Source organism: Cucurbita pepo, chromosome LG05, assembly GCF_002806865.2.
Source record: "Cucurbita pepo subsp. pepo cultivar mu-cu-16 chromosome LG05, ASM280686v2, whole genome shotgun sequence".
NCBI lineage: Eukaryota > Viridiplantae > Streptophyta > Magnoliopsida > Cucurbitales > Cucurbitaceae > Cucurbita > Cucurbita pepo.
This window is the reverse complement of record NC_036642.1, coordinates 1,283,009-1,294,179: the sequence shown is the minus strand read 5'-3', so window position 1 is coordinate 1,294,179 and position 11,171 is coordinate 1,283,009. Positions and strand designations below refer to the sequence as shown.

General features: G+C 31.3%; 3 protein-coding genes across 3 annotated transcripts in view; 2 read left to right on the top strand and 1 right to left on the bottom strand.

Annotated features, from left to right (window-relative positions):
• Positions 1-143, bottom strand: part of LOC111795794 (deSI-like protein At4g17486) — a 3,403-nt gene extending 3,260 nt beyond the window's left edge. The window contains exon 1 of the mRNA XM_023678379.1: positions 31-143. The gene's annotated coding sequence lies outside the window, so the exon portion shown is untranslated. The remainder of the gene's footprint in view (positions 1-30) is intronic.
• A 2,098-nt stretch (positions 144-2,241) lies between these two features.
• LOC111795793 (ethylene-responsive transcription factor 1A-like) lies at positions 2,242-3,129 on the top strand. The gene has a single exon (XM_023678377.1). The coding sequence runs from the start codon at positions 2,385-2,387 to the stop codon at positions 3,105-3,107; it is 723 nt and encodes a 240-aa protein (XP_023534145.1). The 5' UTR covers positions 2,242-2,384; the 3' UTR covers positions 3,108-3,129.
• Positions 3,130-6,973: 3,844 nt separating this feature from the next.
• LOC111794976 (phospholipase A1-Ibeta2, chloroplastic-like) lies at positions 6,974-8,506 on the top strand. Its single transcript, XM_023677196.1, has 2 exons — positions 6,974-8,423; positions 8,502-8,506. The coding sequence occupies exons 1-2, from the start codon at positions 6,974-6,976 to the stop codon at positions 8,504-8,506; spliced, it is 1,455 nt and encodes a 484-aa protein (XP_023532964.1).
• The last annotated feature ends 2,665 nt before the right edge of the window (positions 8,507-11,171 follow it).

Genomic DNA, 11,171 nt, shown 5'->3' with positions numbered 1-11,171 from the left:
AAAAACCCTAAATTTCTATGATATTATCACCAAGTCGCCCATTTTCCCCTGCAACTTCAACCTCCATAACCGTGTGTTATCTCAAACGTTGAAAAAATGCTCATACTTTTATTTGAAATTATTTGATTATCCATAGCTTTGCGATCAAAGTATTTAAGTAAATTCCATCTTTATGTACCTAACTATAATTTTGTTGCTTCAAATATTACTCCAAATCTTTCCATTAATATTTAAAACATAAAACATATTTCATTTCTATAAATAAATAAATAAATAAATCCACTTCCAATTATAATTTTACTCTCGTTTTGATATGTTAAAAAAATATTTTATTAATTTTATGTCGAAGGTGACTCTAAATTTTTAATTTTTAATTTTATTAATTTCGTATTTAATTTTAATTTTAATTTTATGGGTATTTAATATTTTTAACTTATTGTTGAGAAAAAAAAAAGTTGAGAACTTTGTTTATTTTCTTTGTGAATGAATGATAATTTTACATTATAATAACTATTTGGTTCATTCTTATTCCAAATAATTTGGTGAGCAAAATGACAAATATAAACTAATTTTAAAAGAAAAGCTTCTAAATGAGATTGGAAAAAAGGTGGGCAAATTGGTCATTTTGACAGCTGTGATTTTCCATAATTGCTTTCAATGTCGTCCAATCGGATCCTATCCATATCAACCTATTATCTTTCAAATAATTGATTTTTATACGCCACAAACAAAAAATAAAAATAATTAATCATTTTAACGTTTAATATCAATTTTATCGTCATATCTCTACATTTCTTAAAATTGTGGAAACCTCTCTTAATTAACACGTTTTAAAAAATCGTAAAATTGACAATAATACATAATGAGAGAAAACGGATAATATTTAATAGCGGTGGGCTTAAATTGTTACAAATGTCGTATGAATATAAAATGGTACAAATAAAAATGGCAAGTTGGCAAATTCGACATGTGTTAAATAAGATAAATATAAATAAATAATATACAGAGAGTAAAATGGATTGTTTGACATTCTATTCAATATCTACCCCCAACCATGAAGAGAATTTAAAATTTGCAAGCAATTATTATTTTATTTAAATATTAAATTGAAATAAAGTTGTCCAATTGGCCAATTTTATATAATTATCCGACATAATTTTCAAACCAAGAAAATCCCTCTCACCTTCCTCTTTAATTAACATATTTATCGCTTCTAATTTTGATTAAAATGACATTAAATTATTTAATAAAAAAAATTAATTTGCTAAGAATCAATAAAATTAACTCGATCTAACTAGTTTAGTTACTCGTTTTCATTATTTTTTTATTTTTATCCTCATTTTAAAATTAAGAAAATTAATAATATTTGGTAATTAAAATTTAATATGTGAGTTTGGATCACAAAAGATAACAATAATAATTAATTAAAAAAATTCATAGTATTTTTGATATTCAATTTCTGTTTTTCCAGTCCAGGGAATATTATTGGTCCGACAAAAAGACTGCGTAGCGGCGCACGTGTGGCATGTTCGCACGTGCAGACCAGATGGAGGCTTTTTGACTACCGGAAACAAACTACTTTTAGTGGTCAGAATCAAATATGACAGGTGGGGTATTTTAGTCATTTCACTATTGCAGCAAATTTCTAGCCGACAATTATAAAATAATTTCAAGCCTCCCTCAAATAATCCTAATCAGTCATATACTATTTTTGTAAATTATAATTTATTTTTTGTTATAAAATTTTTAATATCACCGAATTACCCTCTATAAACTCATGTAAATTTTATTAATTTTCTACATAAAAGAGTATTTTTAATAAAAAAAAATAATAATAAATACAATTTAACGAGTTTAAAGATAAGAGTCTGTAAGTGGGTAGCTTTGAGTGGGAGAAAAATAAAATTTGCATACTCATTTAGGAAATTAATGACGTCACGATAAAGAAATATCCAAAATCGAATTTACCAATTTAACCTTTAAAAACATTCTTAAAAAGGAAATGGATTATTAGACGAAGGGCAATACCGTCATTTCAGATTAAAATTTAAGCACGTGTATATAAAAATACGTGTCTTCCACCTTCTTCTACCACCCAAATTGCCCTGTGAAGAACCTTCTGAGAAGCCTCAATTTGATAAAATCATTAGAATTTTCAACCAAAAAATGAACTAAAAAAAACAGAGACTGCTTTTTATTTATTTATTTATTTTTTTTTTTTGTTGGTGTCAATTTCAAAGGTTGAAAGTTTCAATTTTCAAAAGCTTCAAATCCCACAGCTATATTAAAACATCTCCCATTCATTAAACTCCAACCAGTTTCTCGGTTTTTTTTTTTGTCTCAGAACCAAAATTGAAACTGGGTTTTAAAGATTCAGGGGAATTATGTACCACACCACAAAAACAGAGCCGGATTTTGCTTATCTTGGCCCAATTCGCCGCCATTTGTTAGGCGAATCGGAGGCCGCCGGTCCCGTTTTCAACCAGACTGGTAGTTTCAGTAGCTTAATTCCATGTCTTCACGACAACTGGGGCGATTTGCCACTCAAAGTGGATGACTCTGAAGATATGCTTCTCGCTGCTGTTCTCGGGGATGCCGTCGGTGCTGGATGGGTGCCGTCACTTGGAAGTTGCGATTTTGGGTTCTCAGCAGTGAAATCGGAGCCGGAGATGATTCCCGTGAGTTTTCCACCGGTGCAACCCAATGTGGCGATGAGGCCGGCGGTGGTACCGCAAAAGGGTAAGCATTACAGAGGAGTGCGGCAACGGCCGTGGGGGAAGTTTGCAGCGGAGATTCGGGACCCGGCGAAAAATGGCGCTAGAGTTTGGCTTGGAACCTATGAGACGGCGGAGGATGCAGCTCTAGCTTATGATCGAGCAGCCTACCGAATGAGAGGCTCGAGAGCTCTACTCAATTTCCCCCTCCGTGTCAACTCCGGCGAGCCCGAACCGGTTCGAATCACGTCGAAGCGATCCTCGCCGGATCTTTCGTCTTCGCCAAAGCGGCGGAAGAAGGCCACCTCCGCCGTCGAAGGTGGAGGTGTACAAGTGGAGCAACAAGTGGCAAGCTTTACACGTGGAGGGCAGATGTTTGTCAGCCAATGCTAACACATCTAGCCAATAAATAAATGGCTTGAAAAAAAAGTTTTATTTTGTTTGGATTTATGGATATATAATTTGTTAATATAAAATTTTAATTTAATTAAAAAATTGAAATTTAAAAAGGCCCAAACAAGGGACTCTACTTATGAAATGAAGCCCAATTACAATTGATAACTCCACAAAGTAAAGCCCAAACTTGCAACATGGGCCTTACAAAAATCAACTTTGGCCCACCAACCACATGATTAAGAAAATGAATTTGGGCCAAAGCCCAAGTTCATTGAAGTCAAATTAATCATTATTAAAAGAAATATATATAATTTTAATTGACATTTAAATTTGTCAACTAAATTATATAAATAAATAAATAAATGTTGAATCTCTAGCGTGGAAGACCCGATTTCCGTGCAACTTCCATTTATTAGACGTTGCTTTCAGTACCGTCTCCTTTGACTTCTCTCATCTAAATACATCCAAATATTAAATATTTATTTAATAATATTAAACCACAATTTTATTATCATATTCTTTTTGTATCACCAAAAAAATAAAAATAACAATATTTATATTATTTCATATTTTTCTCATTCCTTGACTTATAAAATGAGTTCCATTTGGTTTTTTCTTTTGGATTTTGAATATCATTTAATAAATAGCGTTTAGATTATTTAATTTAAATATTTGTCCTTAAATTATTAAACTAAAATAAATAAATATTTATTTATTTACGATCGTAGATATTTAAATTAAAAAATAATACGAACAATAAAACTTAATCTAAATACTTAATACGGACTTTTAACTTTGAGACAAGAACGACATGTTCAACGTAGAAAAAGAAAAAACAGAGATAAACCCATGGGTCATAGTCACACTCGGGTCATTACTATAAAAACCGGTGGTTGGTTGAAATGGAACATTAAACAAAGCATTAATAATTAATATATGAAGGGTCAGAGCAAACTATGTATTAAATAAATGTTTGATTATAAAATGTCACGCACACCTTATACTAAAATATATATTTTAATGAAATACAAAGTTATGGACCTACAACTAATTTACGCTGTTCCCATATTTTTTTTTCTTTATTTTTAATTACTTTTCCACTCTAACGTGTGTCAATACCGTGTCACACGCTCTTGGCCTTCCGCCACTCCCCACCCTTATTAACTCTTTAATTATTATTATTAAGTTTAAGTTAGAAACTAAATATTGTTATAATTTAATTAAAAAGCTTTAAATTACAGATTTAGTCTTTTTTTTTTTATATTATTTAGGTTTAAATAATGCAATAAAACAAATGGTTTTATAAGTGAAAAAAAAACCAAGTAATTTATAGACCATTATTTAAAATATTTAAACTACTCTAATGTGAACGGGGTGTAACTTTACTACTATGATTTATTTATTTATTAAATGGTTTCGATAGCAATGTTGTACAAGAATATACCTATAAATAAATATGGGTCTTTTTACCGTACCTTGTTTTACCTACATATTTTTAAGAAATTTCTGTGAAGATCACCCGACATATAATTGCTTATAGCCAAAGGTATTTGACTTTGGAGTTTCAATGATTTTCACGAGGTCACCCAACTCCGAGTATATGTATTAGCTTCCATGAACATGTAGTTAAGCAACAAGAACTCGTTAAGCATAGGTAATTAATGTTATGGCAAGTATTGTCATCTCAAAAGTCAATATTTTGACGCTCGTGGTTGACAAAAAAAAAAAAAACTAATTGATGGGGATTTGTTTGCGTTTGTGTTCTTAAAACCTCTCAAATTTGCATTAATTGATTAATTAATTTATAGTTCCTTTTGACCCTTTCTCTTCTATTAATCATCTCTTTTCTCTCTGCTTAGTTCCTAATTATGTTTAATTAATGAAATTAATTACGAGTGGGAACAATGAGAAATTATTTATTTTATTTTTTAATATACGCATTTACTAGATTTATCCAATAATAATAATTACGGTCTCTTATTTAATGAATATCAGATCAACTAACAACCTCTTAAGGAAATTAAATAAAAATCTCTTTATTTTGGAAATTAAATAATAATTTAATTCTAATTAATTTGAAGGATTCCAATCTTTGGAAAAATGACATTCTTCTTTTGTCCCTCGTATTTATTATTATTATTATTTTGACCCAAGTCAAAATTTGGTACATTGTTTGAAATAACTCAAAATAGAAGAAAAAAACATTGGTGTGAGTTACACATGTGTACTCCCAATCAAAATATCTAAATTATTATTATTTTTTAAATGAATTTTCACGTGAACTTTATCTTTTATATTATGCCAAATTCATATATAATTAACTAGTCGGTAATTATGACACTGAATAGATAAAATATACATGAAAGAACCTAGACTATATTTAAACGAGAATAATCACGATGATATGATAATTAATAAAGATTTAAAATAATTAATAGGTACTACGTAAACAAATAAGATCACTTTTTTTTACGTGGGTTTAATTATTATTAAACGTGGTTGACATATCATAATATTATATTATTATATTGGGTGGGTGGCCTCTTAATTTTCTTTTTTTGTTACTTTGACTTTTTGTTTGTCCGTGTGTTTTTATAAGAATTTGGTGTGTTTCTAATAATAATAAATAAATAAAAAACAATTGTGAAATACCATATCGGTTGGAGAAAGAAATGAAACATTTTTTTTATAAACTTAGTTGACGCGTTTTAAAACCGTGAGACTGACGGTGATACGTTATGAGCTAAACTAGACAATATTTGTTGACGATGGACTTGGGTTGTTACAAGTGATATTAAAGTCGGACACCAAGCGATGTGTAAACTAAGATGCTAGACCCTCAAGGAGCTAGATTGTGTGATCTCGTTTTAAAATTATGAGGCCGACGACGATACATGTCGGATTAAAGCGAATAATATCTGGTGACGGGAACCTTGAACTTTTTTCATAGTAATTACAAAAATTGAGAAAATAAGAGTTATAAATTCCACACTTTTGAATTCTCCTCTTGAAAAATTCAGACAATTCTACCCTTTTCATTGTTTTGTTCACACTTCCAATTTAACCAAGCACTTTTTTTAGTCAAATTTTGTATAAAAAAAAAAAAAAAAAAAAAAATNCTTATGAATTAATATAAGAAAGAACTTCCAAATTATAACTTTGTCCAGTTATATGGACTCATTTATAATTTAACCCAGAAATAATTATTTTCCCATATCATTAGGATTTTTTAAATTCAAATAAAAAAAAATGGTTAAATTACAAATTTAGTATCTCAACTTTTAGAATTACAAATTTAATTTTTCAGAGTATTTAAAAGTATAAATTTTTTTAAAAATTTATTAAATTGAAATTAAACGTTTACAAAATTAAATAAATGAAAGCATCAAATAATGTAGACTTAAAAAAATAGTTTTTATGGCATGATAAATAAGTATTTGGATTAAAAAAGGTCTTAAAAAAATATTAAAATTGACTATTTATAGAATATTTTAACACTCTTTGTTAAAAAAAATTAATTATTTTTTTATAACAAATTTGTAATTTAAAGAAAGTAAAAAAAGAAAAAAAAAAATAATAATAAAAGAGTAGTCCGAGTAAACACACGAAAATACGGGTTTAAACAAAAACACGCTTCATCAATTGCAGACTTTAAGGAATCCCTTTCGCCCTCTTTAGTATCTGAATGAAACACACCTTATTTTTTTCTAACAATTATTATTATTTATTTTCGTTAATGGCATATCTTGTAATTTCCCTCTAAATCAATGGCATTTCCCCAGCCCCGAACTATATATTAATCTCCTCCTCAATTTCCATTCAATTTAATTTGTATTCAAAATCTTCATCCCTGGTTCTCAACTATGCAATTAATCACCTCCACAATTCCGCCCCAAAATCTCTCCGGCTTTCAGCTCTGCCAGTCCAGTTTCAAGTACCAAATCTCGCCGTTGAACCCGTCGGCGGCCAAGATTTCTAATTCCCGTAAGACGGCGGCGCCGTTTGATGTCACTCGCCGGCATCTGGCAAACTTGGATAAGTTGCTGAAGAAAACCGATCCGCCTACTATGTTGGAGCCGGAACCGGTTCACAAGGACCCCAACAAAGGATCCATACCCATTAAAGGAAAGGGGCTTTTACAAGACTTGAACCTAGCCAGAATCTGGCCGGGGAGAAAGGCGGCCGAGGATATGTCGCCGAAAAACCTCAACCGGCTGCACCAGTTACTCTCGAAAACGGTCGAGTATTCACCAAAAAGCTCGCTCGGTCAGCGGTGGCGCGAGTACCACGGCTGCAATAATTGGTCCGGTTTACTCGACCCGCTTGATGAAAATCTACGCCGTGAAGTCGTCCGGTACGGCGAGTTCGTACAAGCTGCATATCAGTCTTTTTATTCAAACCCCGCCACGTCACCCAACGAGGCCCCACTCCCTCACCACGTGGCGCTTTTAGATAGGTCTTATAAAGTTACAAAAAGTCTCTATGCCACGGCATCAGTTGGTCTACCCGGTTGGGTGGATGAGGTAGCTCCGGATATCAGCTGGATGACCCAACGGTCCAGTTGGGTTGGATACGTCGCCGTTTGCGACGACCGCCGTGAAATTGCCCGTATGGGGCGGCGCGATATCGTCATCGCCCTCCGTGGCACCGCGACATGTCTTGAATGGGCCGAAAATTTCAGAGCTTATCAAATCAAAATCCCCGCCGACAACAACACCACCACCGACGAAGATTCAAAAGTCGAGTGCGGATTTCTCAGCCTATACAAAACCGCCGGAGCCCATGTCAAAAGCTTATCGGAATCAGTGGTGGAGGAAATTAAACGATTAACAGAGCTCTACAGAGGAGAAACATTAAGTATCACCGTAACCGGACACAGTTTGGGTGCAGCATTGGCTGTACTAATGGCAGATGAGATCAGTGTTTGTTCGCCGGAAATTCCTCCGGTGGCGGTGTTTTCATTCGGCGGACCGCGCGTGGGAAACAAAAGCTTTGCAAATCGAATTGAATCAAGAAACGTGAAAGTATTGCGAATTGTAAACTCACAAGACGTGATAACGCAAGTTCCACCGGTGACGTATTCACATGTCGGAACAGAGCTGCGAGTGGATACAAAAATGTCGCCGTACCTTAAACCCAACGCTGACGTGGCTTGCTGCCATGATTTGGAGGCGTATTTGCATTTAGTGGACGGATTCTTGTCGTCCAAATGTCCGTTCAGGCCAAATGCAAAACGGAGTTTGGCGCGATTAATGCAATCTTGCCTAGTCCCTCCTGATTTCATCCAAATTTCATCATTTGGAGGACTTTTTTGTAAATTTGATCCCTTTTTTTGTAACGGTCGACACAAAATCTTTTTTTCTCGCCTTTATCTGACAATTTTATGATCAGACTAAGCGGGTTATAACACAAGTTATTATTATTATTATTACATGTGTATTCAAATTTAAAATAAACAAAAATTAGAACAATATATTATATTTTTATGTAATTTAAAAAAGTTAAATTAATAATAGACATGGATTGTTCTATCCATTGGAACCAAAGTAGTGATAATAATAATTACCATAATAACAATCCTCATCCGTCAATATCATCCTATTATATTAAAAAAATTTCTAAGATGCACGTGGGTAAGGACAAAGCATGCTAGACATATTCGTATTGGTCTATGGGAATAGTTTTTACTCTTAAATATGAGTAAATAACATGATCGTGTCACATGAGATCCATAAACCACAATACATGTCATATAATTTTAAATTTGCTATACATGGCGCAATTGCAAGTGTTGCGCTAGATGTGTCTCCCTACTCGTAGTTAGGACCATCATATATTGCTAGATGTGTCTCCCTACTCATATTTAGGACCATTGAACATTACTAGATGTATCTCTCTACTCGTATTTAAGACCATCAAATATTATTGGACATGCCCTCTTGCTCGAATTTAGAACTATCAGCACATTGTTGAACGTGTCTCCCTACTTGTATTTAGGACCATCGGAGTGATGAAGGAACGTGTCCATATTTTGCTTGAATATATAAATAAATCTAAAAAAAAAAAACCCTAAAAATTATACAAATTAAAATAATAATAATAATAAAACTATAAACTTCCCATTATAAAATAATAAATATATTTAGCCCACAATTATAAATACATCATATCCGTTACCAAACTTGAATAAGACATATTGACATTTCATAAATGTATAGTTTTCGTGTGTATGTAGTGTCACCGTCCATTAATTAATGAAGTGTCCGCTTAGTTAATTAAATCAAAATTAATATTGTATTAAAATTAGCTTCATTTTAATTATCTGATATCTTTATTCAAAATTAGAAAAAATATATATTTAAAAGACCATAGAATTAAAGACACGGTCGCAATATTTGAATTGGTCGCTAATATACTTACACTTTCTTTAAGATTCACGTTTATAAAAATCGTGTCAAGATATATTAATGAAAAACATGTCATTTGTCAATAGAGCGTTATTCCATTGGTCCGACCATTTTAATTCTCAAATTATTAAAAATATATATATTGTAATTGAATAGTGTTCGTTTATCTCTAACTTGATTAGACGTACTATTCACGCCCTATTTTCAAATTCTCTAGCATTATAGATTTTGTATATTATATAAATTTAAATTACTTATTTTTATCTTCAATCTTATTATAATCCTATTATTCGTAGGAAAATCATCTTTTTATTTTTTCTCTTATTTCTTATTATAATCTTAACACGATAGATCACAGAATTAATATTATTAATTTTAAATTCAAACATATCAAAATAATTAAATTTTTGTTCACATAATAATCTCCACTAGACAGTTCCTTAATTATTATAACGAAAAAAAAAAAACTTAGCTTCTACCATATCAAAATAATTAAATTTTATTATTTAAAAATAAAAAAGTTGGTAATAGTTGGGAGTCTTATCACATCAATAAATTGTACTTTGATTAATGTTGTAGAAGAGGGTCATAACTTTTATTAAATATTAATTAAACAAAAAACTAAATATTTCCAATATATTTTCTGTTGAAACTTAATTAACTTGCCTTGTTTAATTAAACTTTAAATTATAATAGATTGGTGTGATGAATTTAATAGATAATTTAACAATAATAAAAATAAATAAATAATTAAATTGATTGATAATCAAATTTTCAATAAATTTAAAAGATGGAAATTATATGTCGACACGTCCATATTTTCAAATTTAAATATTTAAATTAAATTACTTTAATTATACTAACAGGCATCCAATATAATTAAAAACGTTGTTAGAGGCTTTTGAAAGTCTTCACGACGGAGCAGAGACGCCGCCGCCGCCGATGTCGGCACCGGCTATGGGCTGAGACAATACGGGGCACTCTGGGAGTGGGAGAGGCCTCTTCTTTTCAACTCTGAATTTACCGACTTATTTTTTCGTGTATGGAAAGTAAGATACGGATTCAGAATCCGAAATCGTCACTAATAGTTCTAATACTCTCATACAACAAGGTACGTTACCTACTTAATGGAAACCATCTCAAGCACGCTTGACCACAAAGTTCATAAATTTGAGCTACCAAACCGAAAAATACTGTATTTTTTGGTATGACAATAATTTTCAAGAGTTTCTTATCCATCCTATTTTTAAGATTGTTTTTTTTTATATATGTGATCGTGATTCATTCATGTACCATTTCTTTACTCGAGTGTCACATTAACGTATCAAATTCAATAACTCGTACTATATACTAAAGATTTGAATCTTCATGTTTCATAAATATACTACTATATTCTCTAAATAATTAAGATTTTGTGATTGCATATGATCCTATAGATATATAAAATCTTTATGCTCAAAACTAACGTCGCATTAGCTCATTCTAATGGAGTTCAGAGTTTAAAATGTTTTGAAATAGTCACCACACTTCCTTCTAAATGGAGTTCAGAGTTTAAAATATTTTGAAAGGGTCACAACAGGTAATTAGTATTAAATATTCTTACTTAGCTTTATAATTTATGTAATGAATTGAAAGAGACTAAATATAATTTCAA

What these genes read in the sequence shown, in the direction of transcription:
- LOC111795793 (XM_023678377.1), top strand. Translation starts at nt 2,385, where the DNA reads ATGTACCACACCACAAAAACAGAGCCGGATTTTGCTTATCTTGGCCCA.
- LOC111794976 (XM_023677196.1), top strand. Translation starts at nt 6,974, where the DNA reads ATGCAATTAATCACCTCCACAATTCCGCCCCAAAATCTCTCCGGCTTT.